Genomic DNA, 24,993 nt, shown 5'->3' on the forward strand with positions numbered 1-24,993 from the left:
AGAAGTACCACCACATTTACTCTTATTTTTTTCCTTACTACTTTTTTTAGTAAAATTAAATAATCTACTAATGCCACTTGGTTCTTTCTCTTTTCCTTTACCGGTATCTTTTTTGTTAGAACTCATATTTAATTATATGTAAAGTATAATATAAAAATAATAATAACACAAAAATTAATGACGAAAAATAAAATATAAATATTATGAAACGAATGTACCAAACGTCTGCGTTAATAGCAGACGTTATAACCGATTCTTGAAGCTTGTAGTTTGTTGTAACTTGTAACTTGTAATTTGGAACTCCAATTTCATATTATATATATTATGATATATAATATGAAAACTTAGAATTGAAATATATGTATTATGATATAATATGAGACTTAAATGAAATAAAATATTGAGATTTGAGACTTAAGATTGAGACTTGAAAGAATATAAAAAATAGATGAGAGAATATATGATTTTGTAAGAAATAATAAGGGATAGAGGGGTATTTATAATATTAAAAGTGGGTTAAAGTGTATTTATAATAACTTGAGGGTTTAAAGTAAATTATTAAAAGTAGGGGTGGTAGGGGGAAAAAACTGTCAAAAAATCCGTTGGGGGGCCCACTAGCTGTTGCCCAACGGATAGAATTTAAAAAAATAAAATAAAATAATTGTTAGGGGATCCCGCGAACCGGCCGGTTCATCCGAGCCGGGTCGACCGGGACCAACGGGTGAACCGGACCGGTATCGGTCCCCTAATCTCGAAGGCCCCATCCCGCGAGATTCAAATGGGACCGGGTCCGGCGAGCCGGTTCTCGGACCGGTAGTGGGCCGGGGCGGGCCGACCCGGTCCCCCTGTCAGTCCTATGTTAGACTATTCTTGAGGTCCCACTTGAATTACTATTTTTTCAACAAAAGCGTCTAAATTACCAAATTTAAATTTAGTGTTTCACTAAAATTTTGAATAGCGGTCCATACTACTGCATAGCACTATAACTAGTAAGAAAATGAATGAATATCACATGCAAGTATTTATGAAAGTCATATGCAAGTAGTGATAGAACTATGTGTTGTCTTCTGCATTAAGATTAGCAAATCATAAATAATAAAGATAAAAAGAAAAATAAAGAATTATCTGAGTCCACAGAACCCATTGTGTGTCTTTAAGAAATTTAATCCCCTCAAGTACCTGAGGTTGCAAATTAATTCCTCCCAAGATAAAACGGATAAACCATTAAAGAAGTAGTGGTACTTCAAACTTCAATAATTTCAACGAACTCAAAATGACAGCAACGAATCACACACAGAGACACGATCGATCGATTTTGTTTTGTAAGAAAAGTATGCAAAAGAAGGGAAGAATTTGATGCAGAAAAATGAGAGAAAACCTCTCTATTTATAGCCAACAAAGGATAGAGGTCACAACTCTTTGGAAAAAAGGCAACCTTTCAGAAAGGTCACAATCCTTTGGCAAAGGCACAACCTTTTAAATGGTCACAACCCTTTGGCAAAGTCACAACCCTTCAGAAGAGTCACAACCCTTCATTTCATGTTCACACCTTTAAAACCCAACACTATGTATGTAACTTTCTTTTATTTTCTTACTAGTTATAGTACTACTTAGTACTCCCTATGTCCCTAATTACTTGTCCACTTTTCCTTTTATAGTTGTCCCTAATTACTTGTCCATTTTGATAAATCAAGAAAGAACAAAATTTTTTACCTATTATACCCTCAATTAAATAAATAATTACTTTGAAAAATGTAGAACTTTTCATCCACTTCATAATTAATAAGGGTAAAATGGTAAACTCACTATGTCATTAATTATTTTCTTAATAGGTGTGTCAATTTAAAAATGGACAAGTAATTAGGGATAGAGGGAGTAGTATATGGCCCGTTATTTGAAAGCTTAGTGAAACACTGAATTTCTTACTTTAGAAGCTTTTCTTGAAAAATACCAATTAAAATGGTACCACAAGATTAATAGTCTAAATCACAACACAATGCATTAACTCATCAACATCACTAGCTTTAGGAGACTATTAGCTAGCTAAGATGGAGAACCTCACTTTATTTTTTCAAGAAGGAGCTAAATTGCAACACAAATTGTTGCTACCATCTCTACTCCCACAAGTGATAAGTAAGGCTTCTCTCAAATACTTTTTTTCTTATAAATATGAAAAATTAACTAAGAGTACCTACTTTTCCTCCACCAAAATGTTAAACATACAAGGAGAAATAGGAGATTTGAGATGGAGCACAAATCATATCAAAAGCTAAAAAACTTTGATAACATTAACCAAACTGCAGTCAATGTTTAAATTTGAAGCATGACTTCTGCGATCTCGCAACAATTTAGTACATCGATCATTCAAATAATGCATGTAGATCAACATACAACACCAATGTTGTAAAATATCATCTTAAAGTTTGCGCATAAGCAGAGGAGCACCATACTGAGGATGAATAGTCACTATTGCAAATGGAGCATGTGTATATGATGGTGATAGTTCGAAGGAGAACTTTTGTAGTATCATTGCTATTGCCATTTTTGCTTCCATCATTGCAAAGTTTTGTCCGATGCAAACACGCGGTCCCCAGCTAAATGGTATAAAAGAGACTTGTCCTTTGGTTGCCTTTGACACTCCTTCACTGAATCTTTCTGGTTTGAATTCCTTTGCGTCTTCACCCCATATCTCCTTATCATAATGTACTAGGATTGCGGGTATGATGAGTTGCATTTCGGCTGGTAGGTTTAGCTCCCCTAATTTCACTTCTTCTTTATTCATTCTACCAATTACTGGCAATGGGGGGAATAGCCTTAATGTCTCGTACAAGATCATTGTTACCTAAGGAAAAAAGTACTGCATAAATTGACAGTAGAATGAGAGTGTTTGGGTAAAGCTTTGACCAAAAGTCCTTTTAACCCAAAAAAAACCAAAAGCTATAAGTTGATTAGCCGCAGCTTATGATTTTTCTGCTTATAACTTTTATAGCACTTTTGGTCTATTTTTACAACTGTCTATTTTCACAATCCATTTCAACACATAAGAATGTTTTTCGACACTTAGCTTGTTTATGTTTATTAACTAATCTCAATTAGTTAAAGCCAATTGAGCTCTCTAAGTTCATTTCTTGTCTCGACAGTCCAGTAGAATAACTATATTGAGGACACAAAACGTAGTAATTATAACATTGGAAGAAAAGTACTTACAATTTTCAAGCGATTTAGTCTTTCCAAATCTGGTTTATTATTTCCAAAGACGTGCAACACCTCCTCTCTGGCACGTACTTGCCACTCTGGATGTAAGCACAGCAAAATCATTGTCCAGACGAGCAACACTGAAGTAGTCTCTTGTCCAGCAAAATAGAATAACTTGCACTCTTCAATCACTTCAACTGTTGTCATTCCGAAATCTTTGCTTCCGTGTTGTTCAATTTCTTTCATATTGGATTCAAGTAATATGCCTAATAAGTCATCTTTACTAGGCTCCCCTGCTTCCATTGCCCTCAATCTTTTGTCGATGATACACCTGATCGTTGTTTGGACTTGCTTTTCGATTTCCAGCATTCTTTTGTTCCTTTTAGTAGGCAAGAACCTATATAAACAAGAAAAGTCTGTTAGTAGAAAAAATTTCATATTTAATTACAGAGAGATTTGACAAGCGCAAAAGTAAGTTTTGAACGTGGAAATGTGATGTACCTTGATCCTGGTATATAAATTGATCGTCCTTTTTCGATTACATACTCAGCTTGTTCTTTCTGAAGTTCAAATACTGTTCTTCCTTCTTCATAGCTACTCCCAAATGCTGTACGAGATATGACTTCACTAGCCATTATTTGAAGGTCTGGCCATACATCGAGTTCAAATGATGTTCCCTTTGGAACAATTTCCTCCCATTTGCTTAGCATTTCACTACAACTCACATAAAATGCTGGCAGCATATGCTGTAAATGAAAAAACCAGCAAATGCTTGTTATAAAATTAGTTGTCTTACTTCCCTTCTAAGTCTCTTTAAAAAAGAACGTTTCTTTCTATATAATATATCCTACATGGAATGTTTAGACCACAAGATTTAAATGATATTTTGGTATATTATACACAACATCTATAGTTTAAGACCACAAGATCCAAGAGACTCCCTTATTTTCTTAACCATTGTCCTTGCCCAATCAAACTACAACAACATACTCAGTGTAATCCCACAAGTGAGGTCTGAAAAGGGTGGTGTGTACGTCGACCTTACCCCTACCTTGTAAAGGTAGAGAGGTCAAGTATAACAATTCAAAATAGGTTTGAAAAGCTAATGAAGAAAAAACGTTGAAAATAATGGAGAAGGGAACAAATATAACGGAAGGAGTAATAAAGTAGAACCTTTAACTTCTCTACGTGGAACACGGGATTGATGATTTTTCTGTGTTTGGCCCATTTGTCTCCATCAATGGCTGATAGACCGTCAGCCAATAACTTGGTCATTGGATTGACATGACGCTGCTTTACATACACATAATTCTTTGTGAAAATCTCTTTTACATGTTCAGGATCTGTGATCAACACTGTTGGATATGGGCCTAGCCACACAAAAGAACTTTTACCTGCCAGTAATCTGTTTCCGATTAGAAAAAAAGAAGAAGAAGGTATAGCACATAAACAAACACTCAAATTTGATTTCAGTCGACAAATAATCACTCCAACTTTGAGGTTCAAATCTAGACACCTCAACTTAGTCTCAACTAGCAACTAAACGCTTCACTCGTCTCCACTGTGTCTTATAGACACCCAACGCTAGCGTAACACATAAATATTACACGTGTCTAAATGATCATCACATAATAGAGACAAGTTGAAGTGTTAGATGTGCATACTCAAAGTTGCGGTGTTTACTTTCCAACTGAATCAATAAAAGAAACATATACCATTTTTGTTGATGGAGTTGAGGAAAAAGGGATGAGTCTTTGAGCTATATCATCAGAGAAATTGATAGGCTTAGACTTTGCTTCAACTATACTTTTTGTGAATTCATTCAAATCTCCATAGAGTAACTTATATGGATTTCCTTTTAGACCCCTTTGCCTTAAGATATTCTCCAATTTTTTTGGCCTAAACCATGCCCAATTCAACACTCTCCATGTAAATACCAACAATATTGCAACACAAATTGTTGCTATAATTGTGTTGGACAAAATCTCCATCAAATTATCTTTCTAGCTGTTTATTTTTACATAGAAAAAAGAGGGGAAATAGCTAATTTACCTTTTTGATTTGTTGTTGTTTCGACAAGATAAGGCCTAGCTGTTCTCTCCACCACAAATACATCATGGTACCATACTAATAAAGAGTTTTGTCCAATCTGTTTGGATCCACTGATCAATTTTATGATTTTTCTAGGAAAATTAATAAGCGGATTTCTTATTTATTTTCTTCTACTCTATATAAATGTATATATATCCCTCGTCATATTGGGAGAAATATATTTGGACTTAAAGTATAACTGAAAGGGTATATTTGGAATTCTACCCAAAGGTATAACAAGGAGTATATTTAAACTATTTCTTTTAGCACTAGAGTATATTTGGTCGTTTCTCCATATATATAATCTAGAAAAATACTATGGGAGGCAGGGATGGGGCCTAGGAATTGTGAGGGTGAAGAAGAGGTGTGTTGGAAGGTCAAGAAGACACAATCAATGTGAAATGTCACTTGTGATACTTGTTTTTCCTACTTCTACTACAAAAGTCATATTCCAGCTCATTTTTAAGTAATTTTCGTAAAAAAAATGTATTCCAAAATTTTGATCAATCAAAAATGAAAAAATTGAAATTTCTCCGTACCAAACACACACACATATAAGTAAATAAAAATGTATTGTTATTCCTCTTAAATTTTACAAAAAACAAAATTATGTCATGAGTTATTGAACTTAACCAGCTGTAGCCATGATATCTTACCAATCACATTTGCTCAAGGCATACAACTTAACAATAGGATCTTTACCCTACCATGAATCCAAAATCAACTAATTTGTAACCCCAAAAACCCAAATCTGGTTTATCATTTCCAAATACCCACAACACCTCCTCTCTAGCACATACTTGCCACTCCGGAGGTAGGCAGAGGCGAAACCAAGATTAAGAATTTGGGGGTTCTAAATTTTTTTAATAACTGTCAATCAATTTTGTTAGGAGTTCACAAATTAATATACATATATATTTAATTAATTTTTTAGTACAAATATAAGGTCTACAAAAAAGCTACTGAATTTATCTGAACCCATGAACCTCACCTAGCTCCGCATCTGGACGTAGGCACAACAAAATCATTGTACATACGAGCAACACTGAAGTGGCCTCTTGTCCAGCAAAATAGAATAACTTGCACTCTACACCATACAAATATTTCAGACAATTATTTTTTAAGTATCCTATCAAATCAAACCAACTCATCTCAAATAGACTAACTCATTCATATCTACACAGAGTCTTAATCAGTATCAATATGATGTATACGTTCAGAAAAATGTGAAGATAGATTTTTGTCACCACTCTATCCACCATATATATATATATAAAATAAGGCACTCAAAAAAAAAGAAGAAAGAATTAATCAAAAATCAGGACCACATAAAAGAACAAAATTAATTTATTTTTTAAAAAAAAAAAAACTAGCTTCTTTTATTACTTCCTCTCCCCCAATCAATATCACTCACTTTAAATATTACTATATGTCCCTAATTACTTGTCCACTTTTGAATTGACACACTTATTAAGAAAATAATTAATGACATAGTGAGTTTATCATTTTACCCCTATTAATTATGAAGTGGATGAAAAGTTCTACATTTTCAAAATAATTAGTCATTAAATTGAGGGTATAATAGGTAAAAAGAATTTGTCCTTTCTCGATTTGTCAAAATGGACAAGTAATTAGGGACAACAATAAAAGGAAAAGTGGACAAATAATTAGGGACATAGGGAGTATTAGCAGAAGAAACTCAAAGGACTAAGAAAATAATTAAATGCTTGGAATGTGAAAAGGGAGTAAATATGAAGTAGAAATGTTAGTGCCTTTAAAAACTTTGTGCTCAAATATTGCCATGTAATGTCAGATTCCAATTAAATCTCTTACCTCTTAATTACACACAAGTTCATAAAAATTAAAACGTTTTGGATTTTCTTTCAATTTTTAATTAAAAGTCTTTTAAATAAACATTAAATATGAAAGAGAAATACTCCCTCTGTCCCTAATTACTTGCCCACTTTTGAATTGATACACCTATTAAGAAAAATTATTGACATAGTGAGTTTACCATTTTACTCCTATTAATTATGAAGTGGATGAATTAAAAACTTAATATTTCAAGAAGTTCTACATATTTCAAAGTAATTAATTGAGGGTATAATAGATAAAAATTGTATCATTTTTTTATTTGTCAAAATAGACAAGTAATTAGGGACAACTAAAAAAGGAAATGTGGACAAGTAATTAGGGACATAGGGAGTATGAGTGTATTATAAAACTTCTTGCTCAAATGTTGTCTTATTCTATAAATAATCATATTCCAACTAAATCTCTTACCTCTTAATTACACACCAAATTCATAAAAATTAAAACGATTTATTTTACTCTATTGTTTTTGAATTAATTTCCTATCTTTTTTCTTCTTATTTATATAATGATAACATAATAATATACTAATATTTTATATGTATAAAAAATCAGCCCACGTAATAGTAATATATCATGCCTTCAATATTGAGTTTTAATTCCTCAATAAACTGAATAATTAATGGATAGTGAATGTCTATGTTTCTTCATCTTTCCCCTTCCTATAACCCCCATATATTCAACAATTACACTTACATTTACTTTTTACATCAAATTTTGGGAACAATGATTTTTAAATAATATTGTTGCATATATATATTTTTCATTCCTTTTCAACAATAGTGTATGTTATGCTGATTAATAAATAGTGTATATGTGATGCTGATATATAATAAAAGAAAAGGTAATGCAAATAGAGAGGTGATCGTATAGGTACGTAATTCTTTTGTCCACTTTTAATTAATTTATTTTTGGATGAGGGAGAATGCTTTTATGATGATATGAAAATTTTGATTAATATCTATTTGATATTTTTTTTGTTGTGATAAAAAACTGTAATTAATTAATTTTTAAAAGAATAAAAATATCTAATATCTTTCTATGGATATTTTCGCTTTTCTTCATTTGACATGACACTTTTCCAATTTTAATATTTAATCATAATATGCTATGATTATTATTTAATATTTAATTAATTAGATATTTTATAATATACTAAATTAAGTGTAGGGGAAAAATGATATTTCAACTTTTACTTTATGTGGTTTTCCACTTTTAGTATAATATGATATGATATGATGATTAGTACTACGTAGTAGTATACGGACCACTACTCGAAATCTTGGTGCAACTAAAGCGAGCTTACTAAAGACAAGGACGGAGTAACTTCCACTAGACTAGTTAAGCCTACTACTTGGATAAGTTAGTTCATTTCGGAAATCTTGCCGTAACTACTAACCCATATAGGGTTAATGAACCTTCTGTAACCCCTTAACTAAATATATTATATAATCTTGTTATCCAAAAAAAATCACTTTAATTAGTAGACTATTAGCTACCTAAGATGGAGAACCTCACATATTTTCAGAAAGGGGCTAAAACTAAAACCCAAATCTCAGATAAATATGAAATTTGAATCTTACCTGGCAAAATGTGTGAAATACACCCAAGTCACGCCGTCGAGGTAAAATTCAAGTAATTATTTGTTCAAGTTTGGGATAGTTAAAGTGCCTACTTGTACACTAGCAAAGTTAAACATACAAAGTTAAAGTGCCTACTTTTGCACCAGTATATCGATCCAAATGATGCATGTAGATCAACGTACAACACCAACGACGTAAAATATCATCTTAAAGTTTGTGCATAAGGAGAGGAGCACCATACTGAGGATGAATAGTCACTACTGCAAATGGAGCATGTGTATATGATGGTGATAGTTCAAAGGAAAACCTTTGTAGTATCATTGCTATCGCCATTTTTGCTTCCATCATTGCAAAGTTTTGTCCGATGCAAACACGCGGTCCCCAGCTAAATGGGATAAACGAGACTTGTCCTTTTGTTGCCTTTGACACTCCTTCACTGAATCTTTCTGGTTTGAATTCCTTTGCGTCTTCACCCCATATCTCCTTATCATAATGTACTAGGATTGTGGGTATAACAAGTAGCACTCCGGCTGGTAGATTTAGCTCCCCCAATTTCACTTCCTCTTCAGTCCTTCTACCAAATATTGGCAATGGAGGGAATAGCCTTAACGTCTCGTACAAGATCATCATTACCTAAGGGAAAGAGTATTGCATAAGTTGACAGTAGAATGAGAGTGTTTGGGTAAAGCTTTGACCAAATTGCTTTTAACCCAAAATTAACCGAAAGCTGTAAGTTGATTAGCCTCAACTTAAGATTTTTAATTTCTGCTTATAGCTTTTAAAGCACTTTTGATCTGAACAAAATTTCTCAAGTACTGTTCTATTGCTACTGTATTTCGAAATCCAGTAAATATCTTTTCAAAACAACATGACTAACTCCCGCTCCATTCCTTTCCGTTGTCCGTCCTTCTCCTTGTAAATATACTTTCTTATTTATATCTTTTGTGAATAGCTTTCAGAGCATTTAGTCATTTGAACACAAATGCTTATGGACACTTTTTTACCAAACATATTAGTTGTGTATGCTTCTATCCTAACACATAAATGTCTATTTGTAAAATCAATTTCAACACATAAAAATGGTTTTCAACACTTAATGTTTATCAACTACCCTCAATTAGTTAAGCCAATTGGGGTCTTAGTTCACTTCTTGTCAACTTCGGCAGTCCTGTAGAATCACTATATTGAGGACACAAAACGTACTCATTAAGAGATTGGAAGAAAAGAACTTGTGTGAAAAGTACTTACAATTTTCAAGCGATTTAGTCCTTCCAAATCTGGTTTATTATTTCCAAAGACCTGCAACACCTCCTCTCTGGCACGTACTTGCCACTCCGGATGTAAGCAGAGCAAAATCATTGTCCATACGAGTAATACTGAAGTTGTCTCTTGTCCAGCAAAATAGAATACTGAAGTTCGATTTCTTTCAAATTGGATTCGAGTAATATGCCCAATAAGTCATCTTTACTGGTCTCCCCTGCTTCCATTGCCCTCAATCTTTTGTCAATGATACACCTAATTGTGGTTTGAATTTCCTTTTCAATTTCCAGCATTCTTTTGTTTCTTTTAGTAGGCAAGAACCTATATGAACAAATTTATTCAAACAAGAAAAGTCTATTAGTAGAAAAATTGCTAAGAAGATTTTTCATATTTAATTACAGAGAGATTTTGCAAGCACAAAAGAAAGTTTTGAACATGGAAATGTGATGTACATAAATTGTTGTACCTTGATCCTGGTATATAAATTGATTGTCCTTTTTCGATTACATACTCAGCTTGTTCTTTCTGAAGTTCAAATACTGTTCTTCCTTCTTCATAGCTACTCCCAAATGCTGTACGAGATATGACTTCACTAGTCATTATTTGAAGGTCTGGCCATACATCGAGTTCGAATGATGTTCCCGTTGGAACAATTTCCTCCCATTTGCTTAACATTTCACTACAACTCATATAAAATGCCGGCAGCATATGCTGTAAATCAAAAAACCAGTAAGTGCTTGTTATAAATGGATAACTTCTTAATGTTAATTAAGGCATCTAAATAAGCAATACTAAGTCAAAGGCATATAAAATTTACCGTGTTATCTAAATTTGGTTCTCTCTTGATTCAATTTGTTGTCTTACTTCCCTTCTAAGTCTCTTAAAAAAAGAACGTCACTTTCTATATTTAGTAATTCTATTAACTCCAATATGCCACATTGAATGTTTAGACCACAAGATTCAAAGGATATTTTGGTACATTATACACATCTTTAGTTTAAGACTACAAGATTCAAAAGACTCCCTTATTTTCTTAAACATCGCCCGTGCCCAATCAAACTATCCTAGAAGTGAGGTTTGAAAAGGGTGGTGTGTGCATAGACCTTACCCCTACCTAGTAAAAGTAGAAAGGTCAAGTATAACAATTCAAAACAGGTTTGAAAAAGCAATACAGTAATGACGAAATCACGTTGAAAATAATGGAGAAAAGAGCAGTAACAACATAAAAATATAACGGAAGGAGTAGTAAAGTAGAACCTTTAACTTCTCTATGTGGAAGACGGGATTGATGATTTTTCTGTGTTTGGCCCATTTGTCTCCCTCAATGTTTGGTAGACCCTGAGCCAATAACTTGGTCATTGGATTGGGATGATTTTGCTTTAGATACACATAATTCTTTGTGAAAATCTCCTTTAAATGTTCAGGATCTGTGATCAATATAACTGGATATGGGCCTAACCACATAAAAGAACTTTTACCTGCAAGTATCTCTTAGTTATTGCTATGATTTATTGTTTTTTTCCAGAAAAGGAATTTCAACAACAAAATCACTAATGAAATTCACAAACAAGGAATAGGCATTTCACGCACCCAATGATCTGGCCTAGTGGTTAATTGTTGAAGTGTCTGACAATCTCATCTGAGCATACTTTTATTATTTAATTATATTCTCAACATAGATGAAGTAATACAGAGACTATAACACTAGGTGACTCTTCTTATCTGACCTAGCTTCAGTGGACAAATTAGTCGAGGTGTACGAAAGCTGAGCCAGACACCACGGTCATTAAAAAAAAAAGGGAACAAACATTTCACAACTTCATCAAAAGTTCAGTCAGGCATTTTACCAAACAGTTGATACACATCACACAACATCTTTGTAACTAAGAAACATACCATTTTTGTTGATGGAGTCAAGGAAAAAGGGGATGAGCCTTTGAGCTATATCATCAGAGAAATTGATAGGCTTAGATTTGGCTTCTACTATACTTTTTGTGAGTTCATTCAAATCTCCATAGAGTAACTTGTATGGATTTCCTTTTAGACCATTTTGTATAAAGTATTTCTCTACTTTCTTTGGTCTAAACCATGCCCAATTCAACACTTTCCATGTATAAATTAATAAAATTGCAACACATATTGTTGCTATTATGTTGCTCAACATCTCCATTTTCACAAAGTCACAAAGCTTCTCTCAACTGCTTCCTCTTGTTATACAAAAATGGCCATAAGTCAAAAGGAATCTTTCTTGCTAATTTTAAATGGGGTGAGATATTTCAATTTATTTAAAATGTAAACATTTGATTCATAAGTTTATACTTTGTATAATTTTTAGAGATGCACAAGTAACTCTAGACTATGATCAAAATTTCAAGACATTGATTAATTAAATTAAGGTCTTATTATCCCTAAACTTATTTTTTGTAATTTTATACGTTTATGTGGAACACTCCGTGACTCCATGCAACTGAGGCACGTGAGAGATATTTGGATGTCACGTAAGCCAAAAAGGTGTGCAAAATTTTAAAAAAAATGGGTTCAGGGATAACAGGACCTTAGTTTAGTTAATGTGTGTCTCTGAAATTTTGGTCATAGTCTAGGTAATTTTTATTATTATTTTACATTTTGCAGAAAAAAAATCATGTTCAAGTTAAAAGATTGTTTGTACCGTGTAAAAAAATGATACTGTTATTGTTGACTAGTAGATCTTGATAAAGATACGTGTATTTGAAAGTTTGTAATTGCAAATATATTTAGTTATAAAAGAAATAGAGTGATACGTGATTTATCAATAGTGCATTAGTATACTTTGATATCTTGTTTAGGAATCACGATTATATCATTTTATAATATTGCATAAGAATTGATTTGTTTTATTTTTTTATATATATAGTTTTCATAATTTGTGGGATTTTCTATTAAGAAAAACATACAACTAATGAAATCAAAATTTCAATTCAATCTGATTTTAAATCATGTCCAAATAAAACCTTAATCTGCTCAAGTTTTAGCCCATTCATCGCTATCAAGAATTTAATGAATAAATAAGAATTCTCTGTCCTTAATTTGAGATCTCAAAGTTTGACATAGATTGCAATATGGATGTATATTAATTGAAGCTCTAATATAAATATCGAACGTCAATCAGAAATTAATGAAAAAAATTTACCCCTCCTGCTATGCCTGTTTAGTAAGTATTTTTTTTTCATAATTCTGTCCTGTCTCTGATCCTGTCCAACCAACAGGACAAGCCCTGCCTTACATTATCCCATTTATGTCTTTATTTTATTATTTCATTTGTCCTAGTTTCCATCCTATCTTTGTTATTTTTCAACCTTTTTCAATATATTTTATATACAACTTGTGTACTAATGATCTGAAAATACTAAACTAAAGATAGGGCATCTACGTAATATATACTATTTAGTTAAAAAGATAAATATATTGTTTAAATGGCTCGTTTACTTATAAAAACAAAACAAAAGTAGTTGTGTGATTGTGATTTGTGACCTCTCTTGATTCCATCAAAATATGTTAGTACTAGTTTAGAGACCCAAATTGAATAATAAGGTTATGGCCCAAAGAAAATAAAAAGAACTTAACGTGGCATAATACATAGGTAAACAACTATCTTGAAATACTTTAATTTTGAAAATGTACGTCTAGACACCTCAACTTATTACCCGTGTGTCTAGTGGACACTCGACGCTAACGTGACACATAATTTTTTATGGTATCTAGATATGCATCGTCAAAGTTGGGAGTGTTAAATTTCAACTGACGCCAAGTTAAGATGTCTATTTATGTATCAAACTATCAAGTATGTTTCATGGTATATAGAGGTTAAGACACAAATGAAGAGGTAAGTATATACAGGCCAAAGAAAACAAGAAAGTACAGAACACTTTAGAAACATAGCAGTAGTTGTTTTGATTGATTCCTACATATGGACAAACCAAAATGAACATAGAGGTGCAATAGAAATATATATATATGTTCTACACAACTTTAAGAAGAAACTTCTGCTCCACCAAGAGGCCAAATGAAGTTCATCAGAGGAGACCTATGATTAGTTGACCAAATAAATTTTGATAATGTTAACCAAGCTGCAATTTAACGTTAACGTTTAAATTCGAAGCATGACTTCAGTCATCATGTGACAAATTAGTATGGATCATACAACACCAATGGTGTAAAATATCATATTAGAGTTTGCGCCTAAGCAGAGGAGCACCATACTGAGGATGAATAGTCACTACTGCAAATGGAGCATGTGTATATGATGGAAGAGAGTTCAAAGGAGAACCTTTGTAGTATCATTGCTATTGCCATTTTTGCTTCCATCATCGCAAAGTTTTGTCCAATGCAAATTCGAGGCCCCCCTCCAAATGGGATAAACGAGAATTGTCCTTTGGTTGCTTTTGACACTCCTTCACTAAATCTTTTTGGTTTGAATTCCTTTGCGTCTTCACCCCATATTTCCTTATCATAATGTACTAAGATTGCGGGTACTATGAGTATCACTCCAGCTGGTAGATTTAGCTCCCCCAGTTTCACTTCTTCTTTATTCGTTCTACCAAATGTTGGTAATGGAGGGAATAGCCTTAGCGTCTCGTACAAGATCATGGTCACCTGTGAAGAAGGATCGCATAAGTTGGCAGAAGAATTAGGGGGTGCTTTGCTAAAAGATTTAACAAACTTATACGCATTTCTTGGCTAATAAGTACCACTATATTGAGGACACAAAACATACTATTGAAAAGAACTTGTGAACAGTACTTACTATTTTCAAGCGACCTAGTCCTTCCAAATCTGGTTTATCATTTCCAAATACCTGCAACACCTCCTCCCTGGCACGTACTTGCCACTCTGGATGTAGGCACAACAAAATCATTGTCCAGACGAGCAACACTGAAGTGGTCTCTTGTCCAGCAAAATAGAATAACTTGCACTCTTCAATCACTTCAATTGTTGTCATACCGAAATCTTTGCTTCCGTGTTGTTCAATTTCTTTCATATTGGATTCAAGTAATATGCCTAATAAGTCATCTTTACTAGTCTCCCCTCCTTCCATTGCCCTCAATCTTTTGTCAATGATACGCCTAATTGTTGTTTGAATATCCTTTTCAATTTCCAGCATTCTTTTGTTTCTTTTTGTCGGCAAGAACCTAGCAAAACAAATTTAAAACCAAACAAGAACAGTCTTTTAGCAGAAAGGCAGAGTACAGCTTCTGTTGTATCGTACTTATGTAACGACAAAGAAAGGTAAACGTCGAAATATGATAAATAAATTATTGTACCTAGATCCAGGTATATAAATTGAACGTGCTACTTCCATTACATGCTCAGCTTGTTCCTTCTGAAGTTCAAATACTATTCTTCCTTCTTCATAGCTACTCCCAAATGCTGTGCGAGAAATGACTTCGCTGGTCATCATTTCAAGGTCTGGCCATACATCGATCTCGGTTGATGTTTCCTTTGGAACAATCTCCTCCCATTTGCTTATCATTTCACTACAACACACATAAAATGCTGGCAGCATATGCTGTACAAAACATATGAGAAAACCAGTACTTGTTATAAATGGATAACTTCAATAAAAACAAAAAAAAGAACTATTAACCTTTAACTTCTCGACATGGAAGGCAGGATTGATGATTTTTCTGTGTTTGGTCCATTTGTCCTCCTCAACGCTTACAAGACCTTTAGCCAATAACTTGGTGAATGGATTGGGATGAGTTTGCTTTAGATACACATAATTCTTTGTGAAAATCTCCTTTACATGTTCAGGATTCGTGATCAACACGATTGGGTAGGGGCCTAGCCAGATGAAAGAACTTTTACCTGCGAGTAACGCTAGCTTAATAGAGGATGAAACAAATGAAAGAAACAAAGAAGGACATTTTAACTAGACTATCTTCATTATGTTACTAATGATTTTAATGGTACCTAATGTTATTATGCATCTCTTTTAGAGGAATTATATGCAATTTGAAGGGCAAAGAACAAAATCATCAGGAAATAACTGTAAAACCAAGCAATCGACTCGATTAGGCATTTTTTCGACAACAAAATCACTAATGAAAGTAAACATGAAATAAGCCTTTCACAACTTAATCAAACAGTTCATTCAGACATTTTAACAAACAGGTAATAGGCATTTCAAAAACTAAATCAAACAGTTTATTCAGGCATTTTACCAAACAGGAAATAGGCATTTCACAAATTAGTTAAATAGGTTAAAGATATTTTTTTTTAATAATTTATTTTTCTGATAAATTCATCATTTAATTCATCACTTTGTCACATCAGCACGAGTGTATTATATATATATATATACTGTGTGTGTTAGACAAGCTCGTCTCAATATCTACACAAAGTCTTGATTAATATCAATCTGATATATACTTTTACATAATTGTGAGGATAGATTTTTTGTCACTATACTAAAAAAAAAAAAAAAAAAAATTGACCTAAAATCAGTACCACATAAAAGAACAAAAGTAAATTAAACAAAAAAAAAAAAAACACTAGCTTCTTTAATTACTTCCTCGTCCAAATTAATATGACTCACTTTTTTTTAATCAGTCCTAAAAGAGAATTTATATTTATAGTCACATTTACGACTTATTTTAAATCATAAATTTTAAAAAAAATTTCTTAAATTTCGTATCAAATCAAATAATATCGCATAAATTGAAAGAGCTGAGGAAGAGAAACATACCATTTTTGTTGATGGAGTTGAGGAAAAAAGGGATGAGTCTTTGAGCTATATCATCAGAGAAATTGATAGGCTTAGACTTTGCTTCTACTATACTTTTTGTTAACTCATTCAAATCTCCATAGAGTAGCTTATATGGATTTCCTTTTAGACCTCTTTGCCTTAAGCAATTTTCCAATTTTTTTGGCCCAAACCATGCCCAATTCAACACTTTCCATGTATAGAACAACAAAATTGCAACACTAATTGTTGCTATAATTATGTTGTAAGAAATCTCCATTGATCTCATATATGATGAAAACTCCATTGAAAGGGGTTCTCTTACTTGCTTTCTCTTTATTAACTACACTATATAATATAAAAATGATTAGAGTCAAAGGAATAGTTCTTTGCTATTATAAATTTATAATAAATGGGGTGGGCCCGGACGAAGCAAGCCAAGTCTTTAGTCGACAAAATCGTTTTATTCCTAATTAGTATCCCGGTTCGATTTTAAATATTATCGGTTTTTTATTTTTAAATATGCTAAATTGATAATCAAATCAATAAGCTATTTGTTATCGATTTTTGGTTTTTTAACGGTTCGATTTTTTATTTAACCAATAAAAAAATATTTTCAAAATAAATATATGACTTGTCCAATAATTTGATGCGATACATGCATACATCGAAACAAGCAAATCAGACTAAATTGCAACAATAAAGACTAAAGTAATACTAAAACCTAAAGGGAAAATGCAGAGGCCAGAGTTTAGTAGTGTTAATTGTAGGGTTCTTATAGTTATAATGCAATATGGTGATTATATTAATATTTATTTTTGATATATATGCGTGATTGAAAATTAAAATAGTAAATTACTCCCTCCGTCCCAATTTATGTGAGGTACTTTGACTTGACACGAAGTTTTAAGAAAGAAAGGAAGACTTTTAAAAACTTGTGGTCCAAAATGAATGATAGAAATTTGTGTGACTGTAAATCATTTCATTAAGGGTAAAATAGACATTTTATAGTTAAAATTGTTACTTAATATAGAAATGTGTCATTCTTTTTGGGACTGACCAAAAAGGAAAGTAAGTCATATAAATTGGGACAGAGGGAGTATGAGTTATCGGTTAACCCAATAACCCAATATTAAAAAATCAATATAGAACCGATAACCCAATAATTATTTTTTATAAAATCATTAAATGGCCATTAACCCAATAACAATAAACCAATAACATTTCTTTTGGTTCGATTTATCAGTCGGTTCAGTTTTTGCACACCCCTAAATATCACAATAAAAAATGTTTTTGGATAAAATTTTGATGAGAAGATGTTTTTTTTTTTAAAAAAAAAAAGTATTTTTACACAAGGTAAATTTAAATTAATCACACTATCAGAATGAATATTGAATAGAAAAAGAAGTAGAAGAAATTTTAACCCAATAGGGAAATTTAGGAGTAATTGACTGGCTATTTAAATTTTGACTTTGTTGCTGAATTTTCCCCATCCCCTCACCCATATATAATATAAAAAATATAAAAACTTTTACGAAAAATTATGGTGCATGTTTAGTCAAAACAAAATCATAATTTTATCCTACCTTGCCCCATTCACTGATCCACACTCAAATTATCTTTATAATTTATATTTTTTAATTTTATATTTTTTTTATTAGAGATTTTCATTTTTGCGCCTAAGAAATTTTTATTCTTTCACATAAAAGATTCTAAAAGTCGAGTTCTTTTGTTCAAATTTGAAGTGGACAAGAAATCTTATTTCCTACTCTACGCGGTTTTTGTCTTTTCATTTCTAAAAAGTTTGGCCTTCAATATTTGTTCAATCAATTTGTCATTGTTCAACCCTTTTGCAAATAGTTTTAAAATCCATCTCTTTGGACTAATGATTTGAAAACGTCAAACTAAGAAAACAGAACTGCTCATTATATTAAATTCAAAACAAGTTATGGAATAAATGGCTCTTTTGATTTTAAAAAAAGAAAACTAAATGAAACTAGTGGTGTGTGATTGTGTCCTCTTGAAAAGTTCAGCCTATTTATTGTTCTTCAAACTATAGTTTACAGTAGTTAATGCTGACATAATATATAAACGTGCTCTTAAACTTGGTCTCAATTGATATTTATGTCCTCTAAATTTGGGAGTGCATAAGTACTGACATTTAAACTTGTATACAGTTGAACAAGTAGACACATGCGTCCTACATGACATAATATGTGTCTGACATGGCATAATACAAATCAGGTCGAGTGTATCTCACGTGAATCGTCATGTAGGACGTGTATGTCTACTTGTTCAACTATATACAAATAGTAAAACGTTCAATTGAACCTATAAAATTCGTCTTCTTACAAAACAACTGGCCAGGTTCATTTGTCACCAAAACTAGAGCCTCTGCAGAAGTAAAGGAGCACCAAACTTAGGCTGCAAAGCTACAATACAATGTGGAACATGTGTATAAGATGGAGAGAGCTCAAACACGAACCGTTGTAGAATCAAAGCTACAGCCATTTTAGCTTCTAGCATCGCGAAGTTATGTCCAATGCATATTCGTGGTCCTGCTCCAAATGGAAAAAATATCATTTGTCCCTTTGTCGCCTTTAAAACACCTTCCTTGAATCTCTCTGGCTTGAACTCCTCTGCATCTTCGCCCCATATTTCCTTGTCGTGATGTAATAAGATCGTTGGTATAAATATCAATGATCCATTTGGTAGATACAAATTTCCTAATCTAGTTTCTTCATTAGTCCTCCTGATACGAGTTGCTAGTGGTGGATACAGTCTTAAGGACTCGTACAAAATCATCGTTACCTGAAAAATATATGTGAAATACTTATGTCTGGCTTCACCATTGTCTCTTAAACACCTTAACGAAATTTCTGAATTCCCTACTATATCTCTATCGATATGTAAGTTATTCCCAATTGATATAAATAATGGATCTTAAAACTTAATATATGAGCAATTTAATTAGTTTCTTAGATATTATCCTCTACGACTAAATCCAAGATCTAGAGTCAGTCCGAACTGAGAGTGATCGCACATAATATGTATGCATATCAATTTTTTGACTAAATCCAGGATCTAGAGTCGGTTAGTCCGAACTGAGAGTGATCACATAATATGTATGCATATCGAATTTTCTTCATATATGTAAAAGAGATAAGTTAGTTCATAATCAGTTGAACCTACAGAACCCGTCCTAAATATATCATGTGTCAATGTATGAGTTGTGTTGAAACAACTTACGATTTTCAACCGACTTAACTCATCAAAAGCTGGTTGATCACTTCCAAAGGCTTGCAAAACTTCCTCTCTGGCTTTTGCCTGCCAATCTTGATGTCTAGATAACAAAATCATAGTCCAAACAAGCCACACTGAAGTTGTCTCTTGTCCAGCAAAATAAAATAATTTGCATTCTCGAATTACTTCATCGATAGTCAATCCAAATTCTTTGCTTCCTTGTTCTTCGATTTCGTTGGAATTTGATTCTAGTAATGTACCTAATAAGTCATCACCAAACTCCTGCCCTGCCTCTTTTGCCTTTAATCTGTTGTCAATGAGACGCCTTATTGATTCTTGAACTTCTTTTTCAGTTTCTTTCATTTTCTTGTTGCTTTTGGTGGGCAAAAATCTACATGTTAAAAGATTTAGTAAGTTGAGAAAAAGTCTAGAGGTGCAAAATCAAGCAGAGGTCGATTCAGAATTTAAACTTTACGAGTTCAACCTTACACTGAATTCATATGAATCCACAGCCAAAAGGTTACATCCACCTCAAAGATCAATCTATTATTTAGCAGCTCGTCCAAGTTTAAACAAGTTGGACCATACAACAACAACAACATACCCATTGACACCCCACAAAGTGATGCTCAGGAGGGTAGAGTGTACACAGACCTTTACCTCAACCCGCTCATTTGTCACCTCTATTAACAATAGTTGAATTGGTGCACGATGTAGATAACTCTAAACGAGTAAGAATAATGCAGATCCATAGCTTTAGTCGTAATTACGTACCTTGATCCTGGGATATAAATGGAATTGAACTGTTTCATAATAATCTCAGCTTGTTCTTTTTGAAGTTCAAATATTCTTCTTCCTTCTTCATAGCTACTACCAAATGCCGTACGCGAAATCATATCACTCGTTAATTTTTGAAATTGAGGCCAAATATCCAACTCTTTTGATCTTTCATCTGGGACAATTTTTTCCCATTCTTTTAGCATCTCAATACAGCTTAAGTAAAAGGCTGGCAACATAAGCTACTTGCAAAACAAAAGAAAAAAATGCATCTCATTAGTTATATAAGTGGATACAAGATTTTAATTCTATCGATTCATTACAAGTTTAGATATAATATTTGTTGAAATTTTACTATTCTTTCTACCTAGATATCTATGCTTTGAATGAAAATATTGAGTTCAGATGAATCTTCTATCCAAATGTTGTATCCGCCCGTGGTTGTGAGTGTTGTGTGTCATGGACTTTTTAGGAGGAAGTGGTTTTAGACCATTTTAGGGGAGTTTTTAAACACGCGGGTTTCATATCATGAATGTACAAAAGACACGTGTCTGACATTCATTAATTTGATGTAAATACTCAGTCATGTCAGTTATTACAAAAAATAAATGTGTGTAGACAAAATAAGGTAGAGTAGAACCTTCAACTTCTCCATGTGGAAAGCTGGTTTTAAGATCTTTCTATGTTTTGCCCATTTATCTTCTTCATAGTTTGCTATGCCTCTAGCCAACAAATTGGCCACTGGATTGCTGTGGTGAGGCTTTTGATAAACATAATTCTTAGCAAATATCTCTCTAATTTGTTCACTTTCCATTATTAGTATCATTGGTTTTGGCCCAAACCATACAAAACATTTTTTCCCTGCATATAAACACAATCTTTTTGAGTCCACAAAAACTTCCATTCACAACTTAAAGTGTCACGCCCCGAGCCTACACCCTGAACTCATAAAGTTCAAATTCTAAATCTGCTTCTAATTTTAGAAAACTTACCATATTTACTAATGGTTTGAATAAAATAAGGAATGATTCTTGGTGCTATATCATTTGAAAGATTATCAATAGGCTTTGATTGTGCTTCCTTTATGCTCTTAGAGAACTCTTTCAAGTCTCCATGGAGTAGCCTATACGAATTCCCACATAAGCCTTGTTGTCTCAGAAACTTCTCCAATTTTTTTGGCCTAAACCATGCCCAATTCAACACTTTCCATGTATATACCAACAAAATTGCAACACTAATTGTTGCTATAATTATGTTGCTGAGGGTCTCCATTTTTTAATTTTTGGTATCAGAAAGGTTTAGTTTTAATTAAACATATAATTATAACTCATATCTAAGACAACAAGGGAATCTACATATTTGCTGAAATCTAGATACCTTGTATTTTAACGAAAGTAGAGTAAGAATTTGAAGTTTATAGGTTCTGAATTCTAATGTTACTGACTTCTAAATTAATAATTTGTACATATTCAAAGAATTTTAAAGATAATATGAATTTCAATCAAACCTACTGAATTCGAACGAATCTGTAATCCACCTCGGGTTTCAAATACTAAGAGACAAAGTTAGAGGATATTTTATGGAGAGAATTGTGAATATTAGAGATAAAAATGGAGACGGAAAGAATAAGACAACCCCAACTATTGTTGTTTCCCAACAAGTTTAGATATAATATTTGTTGAAATTTTACTATTCTTTCTACCTAGATATCTATGCTTTGAATGAAAATATTGAGTTCAGATGAATCTTCTATCCAAATGTTGTATCCGCCCGTGGTTGTGAGTGTTGTGTGTCATGGACTTTTTAGGAGGAAGTGGTTTTAGACCATTTAGGGGAGTTTTAAACACGCGGGTTTCATATCATGAATGTACAAAAGACACGTGTCTGACATTCATTAATTTGATGTAAATACTCAGTCATGTCAGTTATTACAAAAAATAAATGTGTGTAGACAAAATAAGGTAGAGTAGAACCTTCAACTTCTCCATGTGGAAAGCTGGTTTTAAGATCTTTCTATGTTTTGCCCATTTATCTTCTTCATAGTTTGCTATGCCTCTAGCCAACAAATTGGCCACTGGATTGCTGTGGTGAGGCTTTTGATAAACATAATTCTTAGCAAATATCTCTCTAATTTGTTCACTTTCCATTATTAGTATCATTGGTTTTGGCCCAAACCATACAAAACATTTTTTCCCTGCATATAAACACAATCTTTTTGAGTCCACAAAAACTTCCATTCACAACTTAAAGTGTCACGCCCCGAGCCTACACCCTGAACTCATAAAGTTCAAATTCTAAATCTGCTTCTAATTTTAGAAAACTTACCATATTTACTAATGGTTTGAATAAAATAAGGAATGATTCTTGGTGCTATATCATTTGAAAGATTATCAATAGGCTTTGATTGTGCTTCCTTTATGCTCTTAGAGAACTCTTTCAAGTCTCCATGGAGTAGCCTATACGAATTCCCACATAAGCCTTGTTGTCTCAGAAACTTCTCCAATTTTTTTGGCCTAAACCATGCCCAATTCAACACTTTCCATGTATATACCAACAAAATTGCAACACTAATTGTTGCTATAATTATGTTGCTGAGGGTCTCCATTTTTTAATTTTTGGTATCAGAAAGGTTTATGACCTTTTTTTTAAACATATAGTTATAACTCATAAGCCAACAACAAGGGAATCTACATATTTGATGAAATCTAGATACCTTGTATTTTAACTAAAGTAGAGTCAGAATTTGAAGTTTATAGGTTCTGAATTCTAATGTTACTGGCTTCTAAATTAATAATTTGTATATATTCAAAGAATTTTAAAGATAATATGAATTTCAATCAAACCTACTGAATTCGAACGAATCTGTAATCCACCTCGGGTTTCAAATACTAAGAGACAAAGTTAGAGGATATTTTATGGAGAGAATTGTGAATATTAGAGATAAAAATGGAGACGGAAAGAATAAGACAACCCCAACTATTGTTGTTTCCCATTGACTTAGCTTATTGCCGTTTGGATATGCTACATTATTTGCAAATATTATCGAAATACTATTTGTAAATCAATATTTGTTTTTTTTCCTGCTTCAACTTAGAGCGATAATTTGAAGCTGGAAAACTTGTGTGATCTTTTCACTCGCAAAATTTTAATTTTAAATAATATATGACTTTTTCAGATCTCGACAAGAGGGAGTTGCTCGGATGGTAAGCACCCCTTACTTCCAACCCGAAGGTTGCAAGTTCGAGTCACCAAGGAAGCAAAAGGGGTGGGAGTTCCTAGGGAGGGGAAAAATAATAATTAATAATTAAAAAAAATCAGATCTCTTATGTCAGCCAATATTCAATTATACGATTGCTCCCTTCTTTAATCTATTTCCAATTCTCGGCCAACTCACTATAGAAAAATAAGTAATACTAATATTCTCTCCGTCCTTCATTATTTGTGATATAATAAAATTGTCATTTTATTTATTACTCCTTAAGTGGTGCGTCAAGTCAATATTGGATAAGTAAAGATGGATGGAGTGAGTGTAATGGTTGTCTGTTGACAAGAGCTTAAGAAATCTGAAAAGACTTTGCAATGTTTCAAGACTATCATTAAAATAAATGATTTTAAAAAAAAATAGAAGAGTAGACCTCCATAAAAAATTTATCAAATAAATGGGATCCAACATGAGTAAAATATTAACAATATCCTTAAACATTTGTCAAATATAAAAATCAGTCATTCTTTTTTAAGACAATGTAAAAGAATTAAACAGTGTGTAATATAAATGAGGACAAAGCAAATATTATTTATTCCTTAGAAATAAAAAGTCCAACTTCTGCAAAATTAGAAGAGAAGCTAATGCATTATTACATCCACCTGTTCAGATCCTTTGTCTTTTATTTTTTGCAAAAAATAGTTTTTTGTTTTCTATTTGGGGTTTGGAGTCCCGATTAAATCTGAATCGTGCACTGCAGGACCCATTTAGAGGTGTCGCTTCCAAAACGATTTTATTCAGGGATCGAACCTGAAACCTCTGATTAAGAGTGAAACAGTCGATTACCACTGGACCTGATTAAAAATACTTATTGTCTTATATACGCTAATAACCTTGTTTTCACAATAATTTGAAAGCAGTCTCACTTGCGTAAGTTAATAATAAACGATCGCATCATATATTTTTAAAGTACCTAGTAATAAATAAAGTTTGATATTACAGATATATTTAATTTGTTAGATCATAAAATTTATTCGCGAACCGAGTCA

The 24,993-nt window shown here is 32.6% G+C and overlaps 3 protein-coding genes and 1 pseudogene across 5 annotated transcripts; all 4 read right to left on the bottom strand.

Annotated features, from left to right (window-relative positions):
• Window positions 1-2,257: 2,257 nt before the first annotated feature.
• On the bottom strand, window positions 2,258-12,221 carry LOC102584511 (cytochrome P450 CYP72A219-like). Of its 2 annotated transcripts, none has more exons than XM_015309397.1 (5): window positions 11,898-12,221; window positions 4,369-4,589; window positions 3,697-3,941; window positions 3,208-3,592; window positions 2,258-2,842 (listed from the first exon to the last, which is right to left on the bottom strand). In XM_015309397.1, exons 1-5 carry the CDS (start codon window positions 12,169-12,171, stop codon window positions 2,417-2,419), a joined length of 1,551 nt encoding a protein of 516 aa, XP_015164883.1. In that variant the 5' UTR covers window positions 12,172-12,221; the 3' UTR covers window positions 2,258-2,416. The 2 variants fall into 2 exon arrangements, with proteins under 2 accessions (XP_015164883.1, XP_015164884.1); XM_015309398.1 differs by lacking the exon at window positions 11,898-12,221 and adding an exon at window positions 4,879-5,241 and having other exon boundaries at window positions 4,369-4,600.
• LOC102584173 (cytochrome P450 CYP72A219-like) lies at window positions 8,778-10,235 on the bottom strand. Its single transcript, XM_015309403.1, has 2 exons — window positions 9,990-10,235; window positions 8,778-9,374 (listed from the first exon to the last, which is right to left on the bottom strand). The coding sequence occupies exons 1-2, from the start codon at window positions 10,098-10,100 to the stop codon at window positions 8,949-8,951; spliced, it is 537 nt and encodes a 178-aa protein (XP_015164889.1). The 5' UTR covers window positions 10,101-10,235; the 3' UTR covers window positions 8,778-8,948.
• A 1,733-nt stretch (window positions 12,222-13,954) lies between the features above and the next one.
• Window positions 13,955-17,080, bottom strand: LOC102583853 (cytochrome P450 CYP72A219-like; annotated as a pseudogene). Its single transcript, XR_367397.2, has 5 exons — window positions 16,726-17,080; window positions 15,625-15,845; window positions 15,302-15,546; window positions 14,785-15,169; window positions 13,955-14,633 (listed from the first exon to the last, which is right to left on the bottom strand). The product of XR_367397.2 is annotated as a cytochrome P450 CYP72A219-like (transcript).
• A 1,947-nt stretch (window positions 17,081-19,027) lies between these two features.
• On the bottom strand, window positions 19,028-22,014 carry LOC102583528 (cytochrome P450 CYP72A219-like). Its single transcript, XM_006348844.2, has 5 exons — window positions 21,735-22,014; window positions 21,383-21,603; window positions 20,740-20,984; window positions 19,972-20,356; window positions 19,028-19,533 (listed from the first exon to the last, which is right to left on the bottom strand). Exons 1-5 carry the CDS (start codon window positions 22,012-22,014, stop codon window positions 19,108-19,110), a joined length of 1,557 nt encoding a protein of 518 aa, XP_006348906.1. The 3' UTR covers window positions 19,028-19,107.
• Window positions 22,015-24,993: the final 2,979 nt, after the last annotated feature.

This window comes from Solanum tuberosum, unplaced genomic scaffold (genome assembly GCF_000226075.1).
Source record: "Solanum tuberosum cultivar DM 1-3 516 R44 unplaced genomic scaffold, SolTub_3.0 scf00102, whole genome shotgun sequence".
NCBI lineage: Eukaryota > Viridiplantae > Streptophyta > Magnoliopsida > Solanales > Solanaceae > Solanum > Solanum tuberosum.